Source organism: Oryctolagus cuniculus, chromosome 21 (assembly GCF_051225735.1).
Source record: "Oryctolagus cuniculus isolate XC-2025 breed Fujian yellow rabbit chromosome 21, ASM5122573v1, whole genome shotgun sequence".
Classification (NCBI taxonomy): Eukaryota; Metazoa; Chordata; class Mammalia; order Lagomorpha; family Leporidae; genus Oryctolagus; species Oryctolagus cuniculus.
The window spans coordinates 28,037,861-28,064,254 of NC_142887.1; the positions used below are offsets into that span (position 1 = coordinate 28,037,861).

A 26,394-nucleotide genomic window follows, 5' to 3' on the forward strand; every position below is an offset into this window, starting at 1 on the left:
ACCCGAGACACCACAGTGCCAGCCTCTCCCCACCCCCCAGCATTTCACAGAGCGCTTCAGGTGCCTTTGTTACAAATTGGGAATGAGGTATTAGCATCTTCCTCCGCAGAGGAGCAAGCAGCAGCTCAGAGAGACGCTGTTGACTATCCCACAGTCAGGGGTTGCTCAGCTGGGATTTCCTTAGTGGGTCTGGCTCCTGGAGTCCAAGATGTCCCTCCCCCACACCACCGTCCATCAAGACATGGTCCATGGACCTGGGCTGTGGCATAGTGGGTTGAGCTGCCATCTGCAGCGCCAACACCCCCATTTGAGTGCTGGTTCAAGTCCTGGCTGCTCCTCTTCCAATCCAGCTCCCTGCCAGTGTGCCTGGGAAGGGCAGTGGAAGATGGCCCTAGTGCTTGGGCCCCTGCACCCACGTGGGAGACCCAGAAGGAGTGCCAGGCGCCTGGCTGCAGGCCTGTGGGGAGTGAACCAGCAGACAGAAGGTCTCTCTCTGCAGCAGGCCTGTGGGGAGTGAACCAGCAGACAGAAGGTCTCTCTCTGCAACTCTGCCTTTCAAACAACTAATCATAAGAAAGGTACAGTGAACAGCAAGCACTTTACCCCATTTCCCTGCTCCCCAGAGGCAGTCACCTTTCCTTGGGGGTACCTCTGCACCCCAATGTTGGAGGCCCCCTGTCGTACTCACAGGACAGACCAAGATGTGCAGATGTCAGTGCTATGGGCTCCCAGCAGTGGTGTGGTAAGACCACCATTCTGGGACAAGGCTCCAAGCAGGGGTCCCAGAGCCCCCCGCAGAGACGGCAGGGACCCCCCTGCTCAGCAGGTGTGTCCGTGTCCGCACGCCTGCCTTCTGGGACTGGCCCGTCCACCGCCCGTGGAGGAGGCGGTTCTGCACAGGTCGTGCTGTCACAAGCCAAGGCTGGGCTGCTGGGTAACGGGCGGCTCGGGCAGGTGAGTGTGCTGGGAGAGGAGCCTGCACAGAAGGGAGAGGGAGGGGTCAGGGCAGGAGCAGCCCGGACGTGACCTCCCAAACTGGTCATTTGGAACGACCCCCGAAGCTCCCCCTTCGGAGAGTTTCTTTAACATCAGTGACGCTGGTGTCAGATCCCTTTGGGAACCAAGCATGCTGTCTCTAGAAAAAAGTGTCCCTGGATGCTGCAAGCATCAAGGGAGTCGCGAGAACCTCTTACTTGTGTTCCTTGTGGCTAAAACGCTTGGCTTACTAAAAAACAAAAACAAAACAACCTTGTCTTTTAGCGCCCCCTGGCCGGCCCCAGGTGCTTCAGGTGCATTTAGTGGGTTCTGAGCGCTGCACCTGCTGCCGCCTCCTTCTCCCGAGCTGCAGCCAGCCGCGGGGTGGGGTTGGGAGCGGGGAGGCGTCGGCGCTGGGAAGAGCGGCGCTGGCAGCCGGCGGGCTGGGCGTTCAGTATTGTTTTTCCCCAGCGCCTGGCACGGGCTGGGACGCGGGCAGGGGTGGCAGCCCGCGACGCGCCCTCCCCGCCGCTTGCCCCGCCCGCCCAGCGCAGGTGCACAGGTGCACAGGTGCTTCCCAGGGCGCGCTCCCAGGGCCCGGCCCGGGGGTCCAGATCGGATCCCCGACTCGCCCGCAGGACAACAGCCGGCGGGCGCGGGGCAGGCCGCGCGCACGCGACGGCGCCCCCGGCCCGCCCCACCCCCACGGCCGGCTCGGCCGCGCTCGGGTCTCCGGGCTCTATGGGGAAAGCGGCCGCTCCGAGCCGAAGCGGGGGCTGCGGCGGCCGCTCCCGCGGGCTCTCGTCGCTCCTCACCGTTGTCCCCTGCCTGTCCTGCCACACGGCGGCGCCGGGCATGAGCGCGCCCACCCCCGGCTCCGAGCTGGAGCCCCAGCCCCAGCCGGTGCGGGTACCGGAGCCGGCGTCGCTGGCGGAGCAGGCGTGGGAGCCGGTTTCTGAGCGCGCTCTCAAGATGTCTGAGCGATCCGAGAGGATGTCGGAGCCAGGGCCGGCGACCGGGCAGGGATTGGAGCTGTCGCTGAAGGTGCGGCCGAGGTCGGAGTCCAGCCCGTGCGGGGCGGCGCCCGCGACCCCCTCCAGGGCTTCCTCGGAGCAGCTGGCCCCGGCCGTGGGGGGCGCGCCGGGGCCCAAGACCGAGTCGGGGCTGGTGCCGGCCATAAAGCCGCTGCCGCTCCTGCGACCCGGACAGGCCAAAGCACCGCTCGGGGTTCCGGCGACAGCGACTGGCCCGAGCGCCAGCACCCCCATGGGCTCCCTGACTCTGGACAGCTTCAAGGGCTGGCTTCTCAAGTGGACCAACTACCTGAAGGGCTACCAGCGCCGCTGGTTCGTGCTGGGCAATGGCTTGCTGTCTTACTACAGGTACGGAAGTGCCCAGGTGTGGGGCGTCCGAGGGGGGCGGGAGGCGGCTGACGGGGCGGGGAGGGGGACCCCCAAGCCCAGGTACCCAGGGCAAGGTACTTGGCAGCTTGTGCTCCAGCAGGAGGAGCAATGCCTTTGGCCAAGGGCTGGGAACCCTGACCTGGCTCCCCCAAGCGTGGGTACACCTGTGGACAGATCGCTGGCGGGCAGGGAGAAGAGGAGGTGGTCAGAGGGCTCCTGTCCCGGCAGTTGTGGGACCTGCGGCGGCTGCTTGGAGTCAGCGGCCGACAGAGAGTCCTTGCCCTTTCTGGCTGGGGAGATGCGGTCACCCTATTAGGGACCGGGGCGGGGGGGGGAGGGGGCGCCAGTCAGGTGCTTGTGCGTGGCACCCGCTCATGGGAAGGGCTGCTCACTTACCTGCACATCGCCCACCGTTCCGATGCCTGCCTTGGGCCGGGCACAGCAGACTCACAGATGCAGCGGATACAGCAGGTGGTCTTCTGGGTTGGAACCCAGCTTGGCACTTTGTGGGGGGCGAGGTTAGGATTATCCCGGGAGCCGTGTGGGATTGCAGAGATAACCAACCCTATTCCCCCCGGGTATGTCTCCTGGGAGGGTTGGGTTTAAGCCTTGAGAGTTCAGATCGCCCAGAGCAGTGTTCAAACCTGAAGGGGCATTAGCATTCCCTGCAGGGCTTGGTAAAACACAGGTGCGGGCCTGCTTGCTGAGATTCTGAGGCTCTGGGCGCAGGCAGGGGGCTCTGAGTGGGCCTTGCGAACGGGTTCACAGGTGAGGCCCATGTTGCAGGGCAGACCCAGCTTTATCTATTTGCTGAATGAAATTCACATCACTCTGCTCACCTCCCCCGGCCAGGGGTAGCCCTCCTGCACCCTGCAGCGTTCCTACGGTCCTTCCTAGTCATTTAGCATTTTTAAAGTTTTATTTATTTATTTGAAAGGCAGAGTTACAGAGAGAGTAAGAGAGAGAGAGAGAGGTCCTCCATCTGCTCATTCATTCCCCAGATAGCCGCAATGGCCGGAGCTGCACCGATCTGAAGCCAGGAGCCAGAAGCTTCATCCATGTCTTCCACGCGGGTGCAGGGGCCCAAGCACCTGGGCCATCTTCCACTGCTTTCCCGGGTGCATTAGCAGAGAGCTGGATCGGAAGTGGAGCAGCTGGGACTCGAACCGGTGCCCATCGCTGGCCCCTTTCCTAGTCCTTCAGAGACAGGCTTCTAGAGGCGTGTGGCATCCCTGTGAAGCTCCTGGGAACGTGGGGGTCCCGCTGAAGCTAAGCGATGGCTCCCACTCCGAGATGGGGCACCCCTGCCTGTTGTTCATTCGCAGTGGCGGCGAAAGCTGAGCTGTGTTGCGAAGGTGCCCTTCTCACAAGGTTTCTGTGTGCTCCTTGGTCCACTTGGCTGCACCATAGGAGGATGCTTAAAACAGTTCACGGAGGAGCGAATGGCCAGCCTAGCAGGGAGGTGCCAGCTAGGCTGCCCACGATCCCCAGTGGAGCTCCTGTCTCCGGCTTCTGACTCCAGCCCCCAGCTGATGCAGACCCTGGAAGACAGGGGTGAGCACTCAGGCAGCTGCGTCCCTGCCACCCACGTGGGAGACCTGGGAAGAGTTCACTTCAGCCTTTGAGGGCATTTGGGGAGTGAACCAGCAGATACACTGTCTCACCGCCTTTCAAGTAAATCAATAATTAGCTTTAAAAAAAAAAAACAAACATTAGAATTACTTTGTTGTAAAAAGTTTTTGAAATCCATGCATATTGGGTGGAGGGTGTCTTTAAAAAGTTCATGAAAAGGGGCTGGCGCTGTGGCTCAGCAGGTTAAAGCCCTGGCCTGCAGTGCTGGCATCTAATATGGGTGCCGGTTCGAGTCCCGGCTGCTCCACTTCCGATGCAGCTCTCTGCTGTGGCCTGGGAAAGCAGTAGAAGATGGCCCAAGTCCTTGGGCTCCTGAACCCATGGAGACCTGGAAGAAGCCCCTGGCTCCTGGTTTCGGCCTGGCTCAGTCCTGGCTGTTAGTGGCCATTTAGGGAGTGAACTAGAGGATGGGAAATCTCGCTCTCTCACTAACTCTGCCCTTCAAATAAATAAATACATCTTAAAAAAATTCATGAAAAATACGTAGTACAAAGAAAGCTATGCATGCGTTTCTAAACTTCGGTGCACCTAAATTCACTTCTCTTTTACTCCCATATTTCCATGAGTGTTGTGGAGTCCCCTTGCACGTACGACAGCGCGGTGTCCTTGGAGTTAGGAGCAGTGGCCTTTTCCTCTCACTCCCCACACCCTGGCGTGCGACCGTTTCACCAGGACATACCATGACAGTGATTTGCTATCAGTGTCGCTCTGTGGCAAAGGACGTAACATGCGGCGCCTGTCAGCTACGGTCCCTGTGCTCTGTTCTACGTTTCATTCATTTCAACCTCGCGGCCGCGCTGTGAGATGGATTCCTGTATTGTCCTGCTGTGCAGGTGAGGAGTTCCGAGGTTTGAGAGAAGGGGGTGTAGCTGGGATCCAAAGTCGCCAGCCCAGAAGCTGATGGAGAGCGAGCCTCACCCGGCCCGCTGGGCAGCAGAGCCAGTGCCTGTCCCAGCTGGGACCTCAGCCTCTTCCCCCTTGAGTTCAGTGTTTCGGCATTATCCGTGTTTACCTGATGCTCTAAAGCATGGAGGTCAATGTGGGGTTTATGAGCCCTGGGCACCTGCTTCTAGTGAACCAGGTCTGCAGTGCTGGCATCCCATATGGGCACCGGTTCAAGTCCTGGCTGCTCCACTTCCGATCCAGCTCTCTGCTCTGGCCTCATGCTTTTGCACCTTGCTTTTCTTTTCTTTTCTTTTCTTTTCTTTTCTTTTCTTTTCTTTTTCCTTCCTTCCTTCCTTCCTTCCTTCCTTCCTTCCTTCCTTCCTTCCTTCCTTCCTTCCTTCCTTTTATTTATTTATTTGAAAGGCAGAGTTACAAGGTAGAGGCAAAGAGAGAGAGAGAGAGAGATATCTTCCATTTGCTGGTTCACTCCCCAACTGGCCACAATGATTGGAGCTGCGCTGATCCAGAGCCAGGAGCTTCTTCCAGGTCTCCCATGTGAGTGCAGGGGCCCAAGGACCTCGGCCATCTTCCACTGCTTTCCCAGGCCACAGTAGAGAGCTGGATCAGAAGTAGAGCATCTGGGACTAGAACCAGTGCCCGTATGGGATGCCAGTGCTGCAGGCAGAGGCTTTACCTGCTACGCCACAGCACCAGCCCCCCCCCCCCCTTGCTTGCCTTTAATTGGAAGAACAAAGATGTTCCATCTTCTTTTCTTAAAATAGTGTTCTCTAGACAGTTGGCATTTCAAGGTAATCTCAAATATGCAGATCCTCTGTGTAACTACTGCTTGCTGATAAGGTTGTGGAGACAAATGCTGGCTGGGGCAGGAACAAGCTTCATGCATGTGTTTGCAAAGTCCAGCGCTATAGTTTTAAAAAGAGATTACTGCTGTATCTGAAAGGTAGAGAGACAGAGAGCGGGCGAGACAAGGAGGAGAGAGAGAGATCCTCTATCTGCTGGCTGGTTCGCTTCCCAGATGGCTGCAACAGCTGGGGATGTGCCAGGCTGAAGCCAGGAGCCAGGAGCTCCATCCGGATCTCCCACGTGGGTGCAGGGGCCCAAGTACTTCAGTCATCTTCTCTTGCTTTCCCAGGTGCATTAGCAGGGAGCTGGACTGGAAGCAGAGTAGCCAGGACTTGGAGCCAGCACCCCCATCTGGGACACAGGCGTCACAGATGCTGGCTTAACCCGCTGTGCCCTCATGCCCACCCCTGTATTTCATTTTTGGACATTTCTAGATTCCACAGTGGGAGGAACTGTTGCCCAGCTCCCCTGGGTGGGACCACTGGGTCCTGACATGCACGCGGCACCACGCTCTGGTTTGGTTCCAGTCGAGGCTGGCTAGGAACGGGGAACCAAAGCAGAACAAATGAGGTTTAGGGGCTCACCCAGGGGCACCCGGCTTGCAGGCCGTGTGTCTCCATGCACCCAGGGAGGAGCGTCCACCTGCAGAGAGGACCCTTTGGAGGGAAAGCTGTTCGCCCGACCCATGACCTTCTGGCAGGTGCTGACCTCTGCCTCTCCTGTGCCTGTCAACACTTAGGCTGTTTGGCGCTGCTCCCATCCCCACTTCCAGACCAGGCACAGCCATCCCTGGAGCTGGGGTCAAAGGCCCAGCCCCCTCCAGGCCTGCGGCTCAGTCCTGCACACAGAGGTAAGCACGTGTCTCTCCTCCTCCAGCCTTCTCCCACGCTCAGCTCTCAGAACTGCTCCAAGCGCGTGCGACAGAGGCAAGGTGCAGCGCTTGTGAGCCGGAAGGGGAGCACAAGAATTTTTAAAAATTCCTCGACCTCGTTTTCATAGGGGCCAGCTCTTGGGCAGCCAGGCCTACCTGCTGGCTTTTGGAAAGATCACTCTCCAATATTTACTTTTCACTAAGGAAGCCTGAGGTTTGGAGAAAAAGTGGGTTTGTTTTTTGTGGCTGCGCACAATTCTATCCCATCTTTTGGCCTTTCCTCTGCAGAATAACTCTTTTTTAAAAGTTAGAGATTATTAGAGATTTATTTAGAGATTATCATTTATTTGAAAGTCAGAGTTACAAGGGAGAGAGAGGGAGAGAGATATTCCACCCACTGGTTCACTCCCCAAGTGGCTGCTGCAACAGCTAGGGCTGATCTGAAGCCAGGAGTCAGGAGCTTCTTCCAGGTCTCCCACGTGGGTGCAGGGGCCCAAGGACTTGGGCCATCTTTCACTGCTTTCCCAGGCCATACCAGAGAGCTGGATCAGAAGTGGAGCAGCCAGGACTCGAACTGGCGCCCACCCGGGATGCCAGCACTGCAGGTGGCAGCTTTCCTCACTACGCCACAGCACTGGCCCCTCCAGGATGACTCTTATCCCAAATGCTGACCACCTTCCCCTTTCACTCCTTTCTCCTTAGTTTTATCTACATGCAAATTTAAAAGCCTCTATGTTTTATTCAATTATTTGTAGCTTTATAGAAAAATGTATATATATATATATATATATATATAGAGAGAGAGAGAGAGAGAGAGACGATACTTCAAAAAGTTTGTGGAAAAATGGAATTAAAAGACAACTTTATTTTGGTGCAAAAAAACTGAAATTCATGCATATACCGAGCCTTCAGAAAGTTCATGGAAGAGTAATGTTTATTATAAAAAAAAAGTGCCTGGATTTCAATTCTTTTGCACCAAAATAATGTATCTTTAATTTTTTTATATTTAATTTTATTTGATCTCTCTCACACACACATGTGCTGGTTCACTCCCCAAATGCTAGCAACATTTGGGCCAGGCCAAAGCCTGGCATAGAACTCCATCCAGGTCTCCCACTTGGGTGCCAGGGACCCGGGTACTTGAGCGCCACCTACTGCCTCCCAGGGTGTTAGCAGCAGGTTGCTGAGATCTGAACAGAGCTGGGACTTGGACCCAGATACCCCGATGTGATGTGTGGGTGTCCCAGGAGGCATCTTAACCCCTATGACAAATGTCCACCCCAAACCTACCTTTTTATTCAGATTTCCTGCATATATTTTGAAGGATCCTTATATCCATATGTCATATTTATCTGTATTTTACATTTTTAGCTTTATGAAGAAGTATACAGAGGTCGGTATTGTGGTGCAAGGGTTCACCTACTCCCTGTTACACCAGCATCCCATGTGGGCACTGACTCAAATCCTGGCTGCTCCACTTCCAACCCAGCTCCCTGCTGATGCACCTGGGAGAGCAGCAGAGGATGGCCCAGCGCTTGGGTCCCTGCCCCCCACGTGGAAGACCAGGACGAAGCTCCTGGCTTCAGGCCAGCCCAGCCCTGGCTGTTGCAGCCATTTGGGGAATGAACCAGCAGATGGAAAAATCTTTTTCTATCTGTCTCTTTCTCTCTGTATCTCTGCCTGTCAAATAAGTAAATTTTTGGGGGAAAAGTCTACATTTGTGTGATAAGGGTCAGCATTATGATTATTATCCTGACTGCTGTGGAAACCCCGGGATGTGACAGTAGCACTTCTTATTTGTGAATTTTTCTGTTGCTGGGACGCCCTGAAGGTTCTTGTACATACTCAGGAGTTTATTTTGAATGAAATTGTTGGATTATAGAGAATGCGAGCGTTCCCCATTCACAACACCCGACTGTTTCCCAAGGCATGTGTACCGATTTGTAGCGCTACTGGCAACGAGCAAGGGAATTCTGTGGGCCTCCAGGAGCAGTTCAGAAAACCCATGGAAATACAGAATTACGATAAAGCATAAAAACATTTTTGAAACCCATGCATGGATTTTTTTCAAAATACACATTTTTCATGAGCTTCCGAAGACCTCTCATACGGGGTTAATAGCATTTATATTATCAGGAATAAAAATATGCTTTGTAAATACTGTCTCACATAGGAAGTATTTCTGGGGGATATGGGTAATTCTTGGCAGAGTTTTACTTCTTTCCAACAATGTGCTAATGATATAAATAAGGCAGAAGATGACAGGGTTCTTATTGTATTACGTGGCGCTGTTCATTGTCTTGTTTTTGGATACCAATGAGGAGGATATGATTTTGCATTCTATTTTTTTTTCACTTGGTGGATCCCATTTTAAAAAAGTCCATCCCCTGTTCTCATCTCGTAGGGAACCTGCAGTTCCTCCAAATCGGGGAAGAATTCGTAAGTGGTGCAGGATTTTAAAAGACACAGACGTTTGCCTCAGCCAATCATTATGGAGACGAGTGCTCCAAACGCCAAGTCTTATCCAGGTTCATGATGGAAATTGATTAGGTGGAGCGAAGGTTTGCTGCTTTGCCGGTTGTCCAGCGCGGTTACAAATGACGCTTGTTTCCAAGGAAATGATTTCGACAGAAGCGTCTGTTTTCGTGGTTGTGGTGTTGTTCAGACTGATGTAAGCCAGGGAAGCCCTTGCCAAAGTGAGCCTGGATGGAGGCTGCAGTTCCGGGACGGTGGCCTTTGAACGTGGCCGAGCGGGAGCACTGAGTATTTGGTGGACTGGGCGTATTTTGGGGTGCTTGGCACACCACACCATCGCTGTCGTTAGGGCAGGTGCTCCAGTCTTTCCTCCAGTGGGCTCAGCTCTCAAAAGCCAACTGTTTTGGAGACTCCAAGAAACTCAGGAATGTTTTCGTGTCCATTTGGCCGATACTCCAAGGATGGGAGGTAGAGATGGACACCACCATCCAGTTGCAAAAAATGCCCCTGAAAATGGCGAGGGTGTGATCTGTGGGGGAAGCCGTCGAGGTCCCACAGACAGACTGGACACCCGAGGGGGTGGCCTTCTTAGATTGGATTCAGCTTCCTTTGAACCATCCATCATTCAGTATTTCCTACCGTGAGACCAACACATTCTGTTCATGGTTAGCACAGGGGTGTCGCAAAGCGGTGACCAAGGGACTAGGCGGCACCTCTAGGAGGATCGCGGTGCACGTCCTTGGCGAGGGTTGTAACTCCCCCTGCCACTGGCTCCTCCTCCCTGTGCCGGAGACCTCCGAGTCCTGCCCGATGTCCCCTGCTCCCCTCGTCCCACGGCAGGTGGGATTTCCCACCCCTGCCCGTCTGTCCTTGAGCTCCTCGCGTCCATCCTCGCTGCTACATCATGACTTAGGTCTGCCTTCTGCTTGACCCGTGTCCCAGCTTCCAGCTTCTGCCCTGCTCAGTCCTCCACCCCACCAGCCCTGGAGTTGCCACACCGCCACGATTCTCTTTCAAGTTCCAGCTCCCATGCAAGCCAATGCTTGCGTTGAATTCCTCCTCTCTGAAATACCTCCGGTGGCTCCTGGCTGACCCGAGGACCAGGTTGTCCTTCTCTGGGAGTTTGCAGACTGTGTCTGTGGACATCTCTGTAGACTAACTCGTGCCGCAGGGACCCCAGGACCAAGTCCAGCACCTCTGTATTCCAGCGCTTTGCCACCGCTGTGCCCAGTCGCTTGGTTAGTCTGTGATTGGAGGCGTGAACAAGTGATCGAGGATTGCCTGTGAGTTTATGGGAGTTCAGAAGGCCAAGTATCGTGCTGCCAGACACTTCTCTGAACTCATCTTCGGCTCCAAAAAGCCATTTGCTGAAAGAAGATTAGAAGGATAAACTGGAGGTGACAGGCTTGAGCCGGGAGCGCCAGGAAATGACAGTTAGGAAAGGTGGACCCGACAGCCCTGGTGGGTTGGCAGTAACGGATGCCTGTGGCCCCCACTGTGTATTTCCACAGGGATCTGGGTGTCCGTGTGGCCTGTGGGTACCTACAGTGGTTTGTCACTGTGTAGACTTGCCAGTGGCTGTGAGACTGGGGAGCAGGGACAAAGCCTTCAGAAATTTCTTATTTTTCATTTGTTTGAAAGGGGGAGAGGAGAGAGAAGCAGAGAGAAGAGAGAGCGAGCGAGCGAGCTTCCATCTGCTGGTTCACTCCCCAGATGGCTGCAACAGCTGGGGCTGGGCCAGGCCAAAGCCTGGAGCTTGGAACTTCCTCTGAGTTCCCCATGTGAGCGTCAGGGACCCAGGTCCTTGATCCATCACCTGCTGCCTCCCGGGGTGTGCATCAGCAGGAAGCTGGACTCAGAAGCAGAGCCGGGACTTGAACCCAGTCCCTCCAGCATGGGATGCGGGCATCGCCAGCCACATCGCCACTGCTGCACCACACCCCCACCCCAAGATAAAGGGTTGTTTTTGTTTGTTTGTTTGTTTGTTGACAGGCAGAGTGGACAGTGAGAGAGAGAGAGACAGAGAGAAAGGTCTTCCTTTGCCGTTGGTTCACCCTCCAATGGCCGCCGCGGCCAGCACGCTGCGGCCGGCACACCGCACTGATCCGATGGCAGGAGCCAGGTGCTTCTCCTGGTCTCCCATGGGGTGCAGGGCCCAAGGACCTGGGCCATCCTCCACTGCACTCCCTGGCCACAGCAGAGAGCTGGCCTGGAAGAGGAGCAACCGGGACAGAATCCAGCGCCCCAACTGGGACTAGAACCCAGTGTGCCGGCGCCGCAAGGCGGAGGATTAGCCTAGTGAGCCGCTGCGCCGGCCAAGATAAAGGGTTTAAAAGGACTCTCCACACGACATAAACCAGGATCCTGTGCCCCTGAGAGCTTTTTCCTTGCGTGCGTTACTTGTGCGAGTTGCGGATCGAAGACGAGCCTTCCTCCCTTAGGGGTTCATACACCTGGATAATAGGATTTGCACATGCGGTCTGTGGGTGTCCTAGCAATTCTCAGCGTGTGTGTGGTTGCAGTGAGCAGGCGCGGCCCTGCCGTATGCAAGAGGAAGTAGAAGCTGCCCGGCAGCCCCAGGACTCCCCTGACTCAGCCCACGCAAAGGTGTCTGGCTGCTTTGCTGCGGTCTTGGGCCGGGAGTCTCCCCAGCTCACCCAGCTTTGATGAATCACCAGGAAGACGCACAGGACTGCCCACAGCTGTGCTCACAATTACAAAGAAGGATGCAAGCAAAGGCAATCAGCACAAAAAAAAAAAAAAAAAAAAAAAAAAAAAAAGGCCGGTGGGAGGGACATGGAGCAAAATCCAGGGAAAACCAGATGCAAGCTCCCAAGGTCTCTCTTAGGGGAGACGCCAAAGACACACTTCCTGCAGCAGCATGTTGTGGTACTATGTGTGCAACACTGCCAGTCAGGGAAGCTCAGCGCAGACACCCAGAGCGTTACCGGGCACCTCTTCCTGGCACATACCCTGATCCCAGGGTCCCGGGAGGCAAGCAGATAGCTGGCAAGCATCACGCTCTGTGTTCAGCTGAGGCACACCCTCCTCAGCCAGGGAGTGCCTTCTCGAAATCCAGAGCTCGCAGCCACCAGCCAAGTGCCAGCCTTGGAAGCAGGCATCTCAGGGGGTGAGGAGGGGCCGGCGTGCGGCTCACAAGGGTGGCACTCGCGACATTGTCACCCCCTATCCGAGTGTTGGTTAGAGCCCTGGCGTCTCCACTTCTGATCCAGCTTCCTGCTAATGCTCCTGGGAAGATAGCAGGAGGTGGGCCAATCGCTCGGGCCCCTGCAACACCCACGCGGGAGGCCCAGGTGGAATTCTGGGCTTCGGACTTCAGCCTGGACCAGCCTTGGCCGTTGTGGCCACTTGGGGAGTGAACCGGCAGATGGAAGACCTGTCTCTCTCTCTCTCCCCTTCTGTTTCTCAGTCACCCTGCCAACAAGCAAACAAAGGATGAGCCGTCTCGGGGCTGCTGTCTGAGCTCTTTACCACCTAAGCCTAAACTCCCTCCTCCATGCACACTTCAGTGGTATCAGTCGAGGTCAAGGCTAATACCCACTCTGGTTCGCGGAGGGCAAGTGCTTATCCTTGGCTTTGAAGGGTGGGCAGCAGCCCTTGCAGTGTGTCCAGTACGCAGGCTGGTGTGCCCAGAGCCCTCTCCTTCTTCCTCCCTGGTCTTTGTGTGCCTTGGATGGAGTGTTAAAGATTTATTTTATTTATTTGAAAAGCAGAGTTAAAGAGAGGCAGAGAGAGAGAGAGGTCTTCCATCCACCGATTCATTCCCCCAAATGGCCTCAATGGCTGGAGCTGGGCCGATCTGAAGCCAGGAGCCAAGAGTTTTTTCTGGGTCTCCCACATGGGAACAGGGCCCCAACGACTTGGGTCATCCTCTGCTGCTTTCCCAGGCCACAGCAGAGAGCTGGATCATAAGTGGAGCAGCCGGGACTTGAACTGGCGCCCACATGGGATGCTGGCGCTGCAGGCGGCAGCTTTACCTGCAATGCCACAGCGCCCGCCCCGTATGAGCTCTTGAGCTGCCGGTGAACCTGGGACCTTCCTCGAGGAGGATTTGTTCATCCAAGATGGGGGTCTGCTGAGAAGCTGGGAGTGTTTGAGACAGGGAGCACCCATCAGCCTCTCCCACACTGCCAACTGCAGGCAAAGCAGCATGGGTCACAGCCCTGTGTCCCACGGTCCAACCCACAGAACGGTGGGGTGTGGTAGATCTGTACATATCACCCATCTGGCCCTTTGGTAGGCAGCCAGAAGTTGCAAGAAAGTGCCGTGGTGAGCTCCTGGGGAAAGCTCAGGCAGGTGTCTCTTCTTGCTCCCTCTGGACACAGTTGGCACCCCGTGTCACTCCAGAAAGGCAAGACTGTGAATAGGATGTGAGGTCGCTTAGACGAGCTCCTGAGCTGTTGAGACAGACAGAGGAAGCGAGCCTGTTTCCTGGCCGGCTTGTGCCGTGTGCTCACACATGGGGAGGAGGAGACGGCGAGAAACACCCTTGAATGAGCCCGAGGCTGGCAGCTTGGCGCGTGCTGAGTCCTACCCGGCAGGTGTCCCTGGGCCCCGTGGAGACGCGGCGCCGCCTGTGGTCACGCCGTGAGCTGCCAGCAGGTTTTGGAGTCAGGCTCTGGGTGCTGAGTGCTTAGTGTTTTAGGGGCAACGCTCGCCCGCCTGTTTCTGCTTTTAAGGGTTGTGGATGTCCTCTGATGAGCCACAGAGGCTCCGCCCCGCGGCGGGTCATGCCACTCTCAGCCGCAGCTCCGTGCCTGGACGCCGCCCTCACACTCCTGACTCCCACACAGCCTTTGAGCCGCGCTGCTGGGCCGGGTGCCCGCAGCCTGGGAGGCGGCAGATGGCCCTGCCGAGCACGCGGAGGGAACCGCCAGATTGCGTTGTCCTTTTTTTTTTTTTTCTTAATTTTCAGATTTATTTTATTTATTTGAAAGAGTTACAGGGAGAGGGAGAAAGGGAGAGAGGGAGAGAGGGAGAGAGGGAGAGAGAGAGAGAGAGAGAGATCTTCCATCCGCTGTTTCACTTTACAAATGACTGCAAAGCCAGGGCTGGGCCAGGCTGAAGCCAGGAGCCAGGAGCTTCCTCCAGGTCTCCCACATGGGTGCAGGGGCCCAAGGACCTGGACCATCCTCTACTGCTTTCCCAGGCCACAGCAGAGAGCTGGATCGGAAGAGGAGCAGCCGGGACTGCAACCGGATCCCATGTGAGATGCCGGCTCTGCAGGTGGTGGCTTTACCCGCTACGCCACAGTGCTGGCCCCTGTTTTGTTTCTTTTTATAGCATCTGTCCTCATGTATGAGGTGATCTGTCACTGGGGTTTTCACTTGCATGTGTCTCTCCTGTTCTGTAGGTCTCCTTTACTGTTTGATTGCGTCCTTTGTTGCACATGAATGTGTTTCTTTCTTTTTTTTTTTTTTTTTTGAAGACTTTATTTATTTATTTGAAAGGCAGAGTTGTGGAGAGAGAAGGAGAGACACAGAGAGACACATTTCATCTGCTGGTTCACTCCCCAGATGGCCACAATCATTGGGGCTGGGCCATGCCAAAGCCAGGAGCTTCATCCGGGTCTCCCGCGTGGGTGCCAAACACTTGGGCCATCTTCTGCAGATTTTTCCAGACCACTAGCAGGGAGCTGGATTGGAAGTGGAGCAGCCGGGACTAGAACCAGCGCCCATAAGGGATGCCAGTGCTGCAGGCCAGGGCTTTAACCTGCTGCGCCACAGCACCGGCCCCTTGAGTTCATTTTGTATGTGGTGTACAACTGAGCCCAGCCTCATTCCCCTGCTCGTGGATCTGCAGTTTCCTCAACCCCCTTCCCCACCGTGTAGCCTCGGCATCCTCGTCAAAGGTCGTCTGACATCATCCCCAAGGCCGAACCCCCAAGCTCTTCTGAAAAACCGCCCTCGCTAATTGGATACAGCAGTGTTCAGCTGCAGCTCTGCCACCTGGGACTAGGGGGAAGTGACATCCAAGAAGACAGCCCTCCAAGGTCCCTTGTCACATCCCCACGCTTTGCTAACGAGCTGTCAAACCCTCTGCCTGCAAAAAGAATGCTGGTGATGGCTTAGGGCAGCGTGGGCAGGGATCAGAGGCTGACGGGGCGTGCATCTGGACGCGGACGCCTCCTCCGTCAACTTCCATTCCTCCCGTGGTGCACCCTCCGGGCCATCCTTGTCCTGGCCTCTGCCTGCTCTCTTCCTGCACAGCCACACTCCAATGCCAGGTGGGCTCCGTGTGCGTCCTGGCAGGGGCAGGGCTGAGCTGGGTCTTCTGCTTGCTTATCTCTCTGGATCAGGCAGCTCCAACGCAAGCAGTTGACGCCAGTGTTTCCTATCAGAGTGCCTGATAGGTGGTCAGGGCCTGGTAAGTGGTCCCTGGCTTCAGCTCCTGACTCCAGCTTCCTAAAGCTAAAGCACACCCTGGAGGCAGCAGATGCTGTCACTCAAGTACTTGGGTCCCTGCCGCCCCAATGGGAGAGCTGGGTTGAGTTCTGGCTTCCCGCTCTGGCCTTGACCCTGGCCCTGGCCCAGCCCTCAGCACTGCAGGCATTTGAGAAATGAACCTGTGGATGAGTGCGCCCTCTCCCTCTCCTCTCTCCTTCTCAAACACAACAGTATTTTAAAATCAGAGGTTTAAAACAGCAGTGGTTTGTTCTTGGTTGGGTGTCTGCATGTGGCTGCGCACGTGTGTGCCTTTGGGGCGCAGGTTAGTGGGGGGGGGGTGCCTTCCACGGGTGACAGCAGAACGCAGGTGGATGAGCGGGAGCCACCGCAGCCCGGCTCCAGTCCGAACACCCTCCCCTCTGCTCACGTTCCAGAGGCCCCGTCCCACATCAGCGGGCTGGGAAGACACCTGGTCCCCACCGCTGGCACTGGGGCAGCCTGCAAGGTTCCGTGGCAATGGGTGTGGACGTGCCGCTGTCGTCCAGGGAAGGTGTTGAGGACTGGGGGAACCGCTGCAGCGCTCCAGCCATTGTCTCTTCTCCCACAGCACCAGAGGGTGGAGTAGGTGATGTCCAGGCTTCCCTCTGGCCTCCCCTGGCTGCAAGTTTGGGAGGAGGAAGAGGAGGAGAAAAGAGAGAGAGCAAAGATGGCCCGTGCCAGGCTCTCGGTGTGGCGCCACGAGGGACTCAGGAATTGTCCATGGAGTTAACAGCCTGCCCGTCTGGGTCCTCCGGGACGGAGCTGGCTCAGAAGCCCACTGGGGTCACGGTGACAACATCTGGGAGCTCCTCTCTCTCTCCTCCAGCCGTCACTAACGGGTTCCATCCAGGGACAGTGCGACCCTTGCTCCTGAGCCCTGGGACACGGCGGGAACTGGGCGGAGTGGAGACGCCCCCCGCCTGCTGCCGAGTGGTTCACACACAGTGATGAGAAAGATTCTTGAGTTTTCCATCTTTAGAAGGTCGGAATGAGTTTGCTAGGCACAGAGCAGTCTCTCTGCTCTGACCCCCATGGTTCCACTCAGTCTGAGTTTAATCTGTCAGCTCTCACTGGGTCTTTGCCTTCTAGAAATGGGGTTGGGGCCCGCCCACCCGCTGTTCTGATTCCTGTCTCGTGCCTGGGGCTGACCCCGCACCTGCCTGCACAGCAACCCCTCCTCTTTCAGCCCTGTTTTGTCCTTGGAGGAGACGTGTCATTGCAAGCGAGAAGGCAGGACCAGTCGCTCCTTCCAGAACGCCGGCACACCCTACCTGGTGTTGGGTAGCTGTTGGCCGGCCACTCGCTGCAGACGTGCGTGGTGCCTGGGGAGCTGCCAGGGGAGCTGCCAGGATTCTCCTGAGCCTTGGTGGAGTTGCAGGGTGTGGCGGCCAAAGGCTCTTGATAGGAAAGGCCCTGAGGAGTCTTTAAGCTTGGGGGCAGGCGTCTGGCCCGGCAGTTAATAACAAGGGCAGCGAGGACGCCCACAGCCTGCACCCGAGCGCCTGGGTTTGATGACCGCCCCCGGCTCCTGCCTCCAGCTTCCTGCCAGCACAGACCCTGGGAGGCAGCAGGTGATGGCTCAAGGCCTTCACCCATGGGTTCAGCTCCTGACTCCCAGTCCCAGCTGTAGCAGACATCTGGGAAGTGAACTGGCCGATGGGGACTCTCCTGTCTGCCGCTCTCAAATAAATATAACAAATAAAAAGAAAGAAGGCAATTGGGTGACTTTAGACCTATGGTCTTCATTTCCTTAAAATTTATTTATTTATTTGAAAGGCAGAGTTAGAGAGAAAAAGAGAGAGATCCTTCATCCACTGGTTCACTCCCCAAATGGCTGCAACAGCCAGGGCTGGACCAGGCCAAAGCCAGGGTCTTGGAGCTTCCTCCAGGTCTCCCACGTGGGTGCAGGGACCCCGGTGCCTGGGCCACCTTCTACTACTTTCCCCAGGCACATTAGCAGGGAGCTGGATTAGAAGTAGAGCAGCCGGGACTTGAACTGGCGCCCACGTGGGATGCTGGATCGCAGGCGGTGGCTTTACCCACTATGCCACAGCGCCGACCCCGTGCTCTTAAAAATCAAGGTCATCAGGCCGAACATGTGCCTACTCCTCTGGTGTCTCAGCTCCCTACCGGCAGCCTCGGAGCACCCTTCAGGTCACAGCCAGCCTGTCTCCCAGGGCATGCTTGTTGGCCCTCGGACAGCTCTGGATGTCAGAAAACTCTTTCCCGGTTGGATTGCACTAGGTTTCCAGGCACTGTGTGTTGCTGCCTCTGGGGGACTGGCTGGGTGGGGACCCTCCTCCTATAGGCAGGTCACATGCTACTGTCGGGTGCTGTGGGGGCGCAGGAGAGTGGTCGCCCTGATGGAGACCTGACCCTGGCCATCATCCGGGCCTTTACTCAGGGCGCAGGGTCTGCTCTGGCTGGCGGCAGGCCCTCTGCAGAAGCCAAATCGAGTGAATACAAGCACCAGGCAGGGGTGAGGCTGGCTACCTACAAACACAGGCTCTCGGCTTTGGGGTCTCCAGCTGCCCAGGGGGTCCGGGGGCCTTTGGTTTTGCAGGCTGCTGTCGTCATGTGACTGTTTACTGGTGTTCCACTTCCGTGGGAGCGGGGCGAGAGTCACTTCCGTATTTGATTTGGTCATGTAGGGCTAATGTCGTGGCTTACCATCCTGGAGGGGAACCAGCAGAACTCTGGGGTGAACGCTACGTCCCCCCAACAGACCTGTGGCCTCTGTGGGTTACACCTGGGGTTGTCTCCTTACCTGATCTCCGTTGAGTTCCTGGCATCGCCAGCCTGGAACGGATTGTCTTGTGTGGAAGCTGGGCCTGGTGTTTGGTTTGTGCTGCGGGTCTTGGTCGTGCACGCCAGGTCGCCCGTGGAAGGAAGGACCTAGCCTGCGGGACGAACCCGTAGATGGCAGCTGCAGCTGCAGAGACTGTGCGATGACGGCTTACACAACCAGATCCACTCCAGGGCCCTGGATTGTTCTGTGTGGGAGACGCTGATCTGACAGGCTCACGACTTCGCTCAAAATAGATGCGGCCCCAAGCCCTGGGGACCCCGCCATCTCCTTCGTTCTCATCAAGAGACGCTTAGCACGGCACAGCCCCCTGCCTGTGCCAGGCTATGCACAAGGAAGGTTTTTTTTTTTCCCCTAATTAAAAAAAAGTTTAAAAATTTACTTGTGAGGCAAAGAGACAGAGAGATACTGAAATATGTAGAAGTGGCAGTTTAAAACGTCCAGGGTTGGCCTCAGCTTAAATGGGGTGGGGAGGCCGTAGACAGCATGGAGGGGCCCTCTATGACTTGTTGACACCGGGTGCTAGGGACAAGGGGTTCCTATGTAACGTCTCCATTTCTGTATATTTCATACATTTCCATTATAAAGAACCCAATCCCTATGTATCATGCCCTAAATCTTCCCTTTGAGACAAGTGTTTGGCCTAGGAGTGAAGACACTTGTGTCCTGGGGTCTGGGTTCCATTCCCAGCTCCAGCCCCTGGCTCCAGCTTCCTGCTAACGCAGACCCTGGGAGGCAGTGGTGATGGCTCCAGTAGTTGAGCTCCTGCCACCCACGTGGGAGACCCAGCCTGAGTTTCCAGCTCCAGGCTTCAGCCTGGCCCAGTCCCAGCTGCTGTGGCTTCTTGAGGAATGAACCAGCAGATGGAAGATTTCTCTGCCTCTCCTTCTCTCTCTGTCGCGCTGCCTTTCCAATAAACAAATCTTTTTTTTTTTTTTTTTTTTTTTTTGGACAGACAGAGAGGACAGTGAGAGAGAGAGACAGACAGAGAGAAAGGTCTTCCTTTTACCGTTGGTTCACCCTCCAATGGCCGCCGAGACCAGCGCACTGCAGCCAGCGCACCATGCTTATCCAAAGGCAGGAGCCAGGTGCTTCTCCTGGTCTCCCATTCGGGTTCAGGGCCCAAGGACTTGGGCCATCCTCCACTGCACTCCCAGGCCATAGCAGAGGGCTGGCCTGGAAGAGGAGCAACCGGGACAGAATCCGGCGCCCCGACTGGGACTAGAACCCAGTGTGCCGGCGCCGCAGGTGGAGGATTAGCCTAGTGAGCCGCGACGCCGGCCCCCAATAAGCAAATCTTAAACAAAAAAATCTAAATTGAACCAAACAAGAGCATTCTTCCCGACAGGACTATGGATAGAATAAATGCATCTAATCTGTGGAACCCCCTTCCTTTTCTGCCCACGGTCCTGGTAATGTCCCTTAGAAGCACAGAGCCGCTCCAGGCTCACCCGTGGCGTCTGGTTGTCGTGTCTCTCCCTTTAGCTCCAGTCTGGAGCAGTACTTCTGTGTTGTCCCTGCCCTTCTAGCCTTGGATGTTGCTTTGCAGGACGGTCCTCACTTTGAGATTATCCAACAATTTCTCATGTTCAGGGCCTGCACATTGTATGTGGGGGCACCAGGGGCACGGCCGACTTGCTGTGTCCTCAGTGGTACACCGTATCCGGAGACATGTCGTGTGGCTCTGTCTCCTTGCTGGTGATGTAACTGGGAGCGCTGGGCTTACTTGGTGCTGGCCGGATCCCTCGACTCTAGACTCCATGAATTTCAGAATTGCTGATCAATGTGTGATTAGTGAGTATGTTTATGGGGAGAGACACTGAGGCTCTGAAAATCCTGTTCTTCAGCGAACCTCCACCCACTGTCCTTAGCGTCTTGTAGTGGTTCCTGCCTAAATAAGTTATTATTTAGATAGTTGCTGGTTGGCGATTTTCTAATAGCACTAGCCTTTCTACGTTTATTAGTGGGCATTGTACTGGGTCCGTAGCCACCATTTATTTATTCTGCTTACTGTCAGTATAAGTCCATGAATTTCTGTCTGATCCAATGGGTTATAATCTAGATCTATCAGATTGTCCCAGCTTTGGTTAGGAGGAATCTTTTGTTTTTAAGATTTATTTCTTTATTTGACAGGCAGAGTGACAGAGAGAAAGGGGGAGAGGGAGAGACAGAGAGAAAGAGATCTTCTATCTGAAGGGTCACTCCCCAAATGGCTGTAGCAGCCAGGCCTGGTCCAGGCCGATGCCAGGAGCCTGGAGCTCCATCCAGGTCTCCCATGTGGATGCGGGGGCCCAAGTACTTGGGCCATCTCTCACTGCCTTCCCGGGTGCATTAGCAGGGAGCTGGATTAGAAGCGGAGCAGCCAGGGCTTAAACTGGTGCTCTCCAGTATAGGGTGCGTCATCAGCAGTGGCTTAACCCACTACACTGCAGTGCCAGCCCTAGGAGAAGCTGGCTCCGGGCCCTTTGCCACTTCCTGTCACTCGGAAACCTTTGTTTTTTAAAAAATCATTATTTTATTTTAAAATATTATTTGAAAGGCAGAGTGACAGAGATCTTATACCCACTGGTTCACCCCCAAATGCCTACAATGGTCAGGGCGAGCCAGGCAAAGCCGGAAGTCCAAACTGCATCTGCGTCTCCCATGTGGGCGGCAGGGACCCAAGTACCTGAGCATCACCTGCTGCCTCCAGGGGCTTCTGTGATCTGGGAAAGGCAGAAGGCGCCATGCTTTCCTTAACTCGCCAGTTATCACACAAGTGAGTTGGGTCCTTCGCAGAAGCCAGTGATGGTGGTGTAGACTCAGAGCAGGCAGCTTTTCATTTTTTCCAACCTAAAATAGAGAACTTAAGAGCAGGAAAGCAGGCTGGCGCCGCGGCTCACTAGGCTAATCCTGCACCTTGAGGCGCCGGCACACCGGGTTCTAGTCCCAGTCGGGGCGCCGGATTCTGTCCCGGTTGCCCCTCTTCCAGGCCAGCTCTCTGCTGTGGCCCGGGAGTGCACTGGAGGATGGCCCAGGTGCTTGGGCCCTGCACCCCATGGGAGACCAGGAAAAGCACCTGGCTCCTGGCTCCTGCCATCGGATCAGCGCAGCGCGCCGGCCGTAGTGGCCATGGGAGGGTGAACCAACGGCAAAAGGAAGACCTTTCTCTCTACTCTCTCTCTCTCTCACGATCCACTCTGTCAAAAAAAAAAAAAAAAGGCAGGAAAGCCGATTGTCTTGATTCGCATCGTCGCTCCTGTGTGCTTTCTTCCTGGCTGACGCTACAGGATTCCTGTCATCACTTCTGTCTTTCTAGGGGACTTCCTTGGCATTCTAGGGTGGGTCGGCTGGTGGTAAAGTCTCCAGCTTCCTCTCTCTCTCTCTTATGATTTATTTACTTTATTTGAAAGGCAGAGGCAGAGAGAGAGGTCTTTCATCCACTGGTTCACTCTTCAAATGGTCGTAACAGTCAGAGCTACGCCAATCTGAAGCCAGGAGCCACTTTCGGGTCCCCCCACACAGGTGCAGGGGCCCCAGGCTTTGGACTGTGTTCCACTGCTTTCCCAGGCCGCAGCAGAGAGCTGGACCGGAAGTGGAACAGCAGGGACTCGAACAGGCACCCATATGGGATGCTGGCACTGCAGGTGGTGGCTCTGGCCCCTGCTAGCTTTCTCTTATCTGAGAATGTCTTCCCCTCGCCCTCATTCCTGAAGAATACTTTCAAGAGCTATAGGATGCTAGGTTAATTCTTTTCTTTCAGCACTTAAAAAATATGCCACTTCCTTTTGGCCTCCATAGTTTCTGATGACATTTAAAAAATTATTCCTTTATTTGAAAGACAACATGGATGTGGATATGAGACAGAGGAAGAGAAACAGAGATCTTCTATCCTCTTATTCACTCTCCAAATGGCCACATTAGCTGGGCTGGGGCAGACTGAAGCCAGGAGCCCAGAACTCCATCTGGGTCTCCCAGATGGGTGGCAGGGATCCAAGCACTTGGGCCGTCTTCCACAGCTTTCCCAGGTGCATTAGCAGGAAGCTGCATTGGGTGATTGGGTGTGGAGCAGCCCAGGCTCCAGGCGGTGCTCACATGGGATGCCGGTGTCACAGGCGGGGGCTTTACCCGCTGTGCCACATGCCGGCCACAGATCTTTTGTTATAGTTCTGCAGGTCCCTGAGAGTCTGGTCATTTTCCCCCACTGTCTGTTTTCTTTCTGTCATTTAGCTTGGATAATATCTATTGTTCTATATTCAAGTAAACTGGTATTTTTCTCTGTCTCTTCATTGAGTTATGTTTTGTTTGTGTTTTTCGGTGCTGGAATTTCCATTTCATTCTTCCTGATATCTTTTATTTCTTTGCTGGCTCTCACTGTTAAACTTGTTATGGAAACAGCTGGTGGTTTTGGAATGAGTAATTGTACAAAAACTGCAGCTTTGTAGAGGTAGGAAAAGTCAATTCTGATCATTGCTTAGTGATTGGTTATTTGTCAAATGGGTTGATGTTACTGTTAATACTCATTTCTTTGACGTTTTACCCTTACTTACTTAAATGAATTTTTTAAAAGATTTATTTATTTATTTGAAAGTCAGAGTTACACAGAGAGGAGAGGCAGAGAGAGAGAGAGAGGTCTTCCATCGGATGGTTCATTCCCCAATTGGCCACAACGGCCAGAGCTGCACCGATCTGAAGCCAGGAGCCAGGAGCTTCTTCCAGGTCTCCCACATGGATGCAGGGGCCCAAGGACTTGGGCTATCCTTTGCTACTTTCCCAGGCCACAGCAGAGAGCTGGATTGGAAGTGGAGCAGCCGGGTCTTGAACCAGCACCCATATGGGATGCCAGCGCTTCAGGCCAGGGCGTTAACCTTCTGCACCACAGCGCTGGCCCCTAAATGGATTTTTAAAAAGTACTTATTTATTTTTATTTTATTTGGGAGTTAGAAAGAAGGAGAAAACAGAGCTCTTCCATCCATTGGTTCACTCCCCACTGCCTGCAACATCCGGATCTGGGCCAGGCCAAGGCCAGCAGCCTAGAATCCAATTTGGGTCTCCCGTGCGTAGGCGGCAAGGACCTATAATTGAGCCCTCATCTGCTGCCTCCCTGCGCTGTGCGTTAGCCCGAAGCTGCCTTGGACAGATAACGTGACAATGAGAATTCAGCGAGGGAGGGGGGAGCGGGAGCTTAGCAGAGCAAGTCAGGAAGGCTTCTTGGAAGAAGTGGCATTTCAGCCGGCAGGCAGGAGGAGGTACACAAGTGGGCACTGGGAAGGGGACCAGCAGGTGCACAAAGCAAGCTCAGCCAGGAAACTGGCAGGCTGGGAGCTTGGGGGCAGCAGGCACGGAGGAGCCAGCGGTTACTTCATCCTAAAGAAAGAAAGGGAGGGAGGGGGTCGTTGGACCTAGTGGTTAACATGTCCACTAACGGACTCACCTCTCCTATTCACGCACCTGAGTTTGAATACTGGTTCTCAAGCCTCCTACTGAGGCAGGTCCTGGGGAGGCAGCAGCTGATGGCTCACGTATTTGGGTCCCCGCCGCCCACGCGGGAGACCTGCACTGAGTTCCCAGCTTCAGCCTGGCCCACTGCAGACAGAATCTGGGGAGTGAATCAGCAGAGGAAGGCACTGTCTGCCTATCCCTTAAATAAGAAAGAAGACAGAGGGCCCAGGTAAAGGGTTGAAAGCAGAATGTTGGGATTAAGCGGGGCGAGATTTTGAAAAATGCAGCGCAGGCGTGGACCGGCAGGGTGCGCTGTAGAGGCCACTCTGTGGGCCAGCGCCGGCTTGATGGGGCTGCGGGAGGAGGAGGAGGCGTGTCGGAGAGGACCGGGAATTCTGCTTGGGGCTGTCCAGGGGTGCGACTGCAGCCTGACCAGTCTCCTAATTCCAAACTCTCACCACAGTGACCTGCTGTTGCCCCGGCAGAGGAAGTGCGGTCTTTACCGGTTTTCTGCCTGAGAGGCTGTTTTTGTCTGAGCATTGGCTCAGTCCTCCTGTGGCAGGCTTCCTACCGACAGACTGCTGGGACTGCCTCAGACGCTGCTGGGTTCTGCATGATGCTCCGACGTTTTGGTGGGGCCACACGCAGGGTCTGATGGGGGCTGGCGTTGTGGCACAGTGGGTTAAGCCACCACCTGTGACGCCAGCATCCCATGGGAGTGCCCGTTCCAGTCCTGGCTGCTCCACTTCTCATCCAGGCCCCTGCTGGTGCACCTGGGAGAGCAGGGGAAGACGGCCCAAGTGCTCAGGCCCCTTTCACACACGGGGGAGACCTGGATGGAGCTCCAGGCCCCTGGCTTCAGCCTGGCCCAGCCTTCGCCATCAAGGCCATTTGGGAGTGAACCAGCAGATGGAAATCCCCCCCCCCCAACTGCTCTCTCTGTAACTCTGCCTTTCAAATAAATAAGTAAATCTGTTTTTGTAAGATTTATTTATTTTATTTGAAAGGTAGAGTTATATATAGAGAGGGAGAGAGAGAATCTTCCATCCACTGGGTCATTCCTCAAATGGCTGCAATGGCTGGAGCTGGGCTGATCCAAAGCCAGGAGCCAGGAGCTTCTTCCAGGTCTCCCATGTGGATACAGGGGCCCAAGCACTTGGGCCATCCTCCACTGCTTTCCCAGGCCATTAGCAGGTAGCTGGATTGGAAGTGGAGCAGCCAGGACTTGAGCCCGTGCCCGTGTGGGATGCCAGCGCTGCAGGCCAGGGTTTTAACCCACTGTACCACAGCGCCGGCCCCCTCATGGACTTTCAGTGAGTGACGCTGATGGAATGGGACCTTGTCCCCATTACCTGCAGCACATGAAGTGGGGGGACTCTGGGTGGGGGCGCAGACTGGCGTCACCATGCTCTTGGCTGGGACTGATCGTCTCCTGGGGTTTATTCCACTGCTTGTGCAACCTCGAGCTGGAGGAGGTCCGTGCAGTTCACTCAGCCGGCACATGGGCTCGGAGCTCCCACCCTGTTAGCCCCGGCCTGGGCAGGAACAAACAGGCCAGGTCCATATCTTGTAGACCTCACGTCTCGGCTTTCCAGCACACTGACCAAGTAAACCAAGGCGAGATTTCTGGACAGCTCCCCAGTGTTCTCCGTGGAAAGCGCTCTGTGTTGGTGGTGGCCAAGACACCCCCTTCCGGCTCTGGCTTTTGGTGGTCCTGAGCCATTCAGGGGGAGCCAGGGTGGGAGGTTTGTCACCTTCTTGCCTCCTCTCCTTTGCCAGCATTAATTTCTGCCCTGCACCTGCCGAGCAGGCTCTGTGTGATTGACGTTTGCTAACCAGATTGGTGCCAGGTTGGCCCACTTTGTAGCCCCTGGGAGGGTCACAAGTCCCACGCATGCGCCTGTGTGCCCTGGGAAGTCGGGCTCTGATCTGAGTCGCTGTCCTCTGTCTGTCACCGTCCATCACCTGCATTTGTAAAACCACAAGGCACGATTGAGTCTCAGGAGAATGCTCCCGAACCTCTTTTTTTTTTCTTTCTTTTTTAATTTCCATTTTCCAAACAACATCAGAAATGTCCTCGGAGCAGCGTTTTGTGGACATTTCTCGAGGGAGACCGCCAACAGCCGGGAATGAGGCCAGAGGCGAAAAGAAACCGGGTCAGGCGGATAGCGATGGTGCCGCCGCCTCTGGGAGCACCCGCGGCACCGCAGGTGCGTCTGTTTGTGACGTTGAGTGCTTTCTGAGTGGCACTGCGTGGCCAGCATGGGTGGCTTTGGGCAGTACAGGTGATGCCTGGGGACAAGGCTGTGCAGCCCAGTGGGTAGCACACAGGGTGGGGGCAGGGCTGACTCTGCATCTCCCCGCTTCCGGTTCTTCGGCTGGAACTGGGATCTAACCTTATCACACCCTAAGCAATCAATGCGGTGGTGGATGTTTGGCGTTGTGGCTAAGACGCTGCTTGGGATGTCCGCATCGCGGGTTCGAGTCCCGGCTCTGCTCCTGGTTCCAGCTTCCTGCTGACGTGCACCCTGGGAGGCAGCAGGGGATGGCCCAGGTACCTGGGTCCCTGCCACCCAGCTGGGAGATCTGGATGGAGTTCCCACTCCCAGTTTGAGC

At 55.4% G+C, this 26,394-nt stretch overlaps 1 protein-coding gene across 4 annotated transcripts in view; it reads left to right on the plus strand.

The window, feature by feature from the left end:
• Positions 1-1,411: 1,411 nt before the first annotated feature.
• Positions 1,412-26,394, plus strand: part of OSBP2 (oxysterol binding protein 2) — a 141,604-nt gene continuing 116,621 nt past the window's right edge. The window contains exons 1-2 of one of the 4 annotated variants that reach the window (XM_089323388.1): positions 1,412-2,357; positions 6,499-6,609. In XM_089323388.1, coding sequence (XP_089179514.1) covers positions 1,717-2,357; positions 6,499-6,609 — 752 coding nt within the window. In that variant the 5' untranslated portion in view covers positions 1,412-1,716. The remainder of the gene's footprint in view (positions 2,358-6,498; positions 6,610-26,394) is intronic. The other 3 variants (XM_089323389.1, XM_008272140.5, XM_002719697.6) reach the window with 3 other exon arrangements.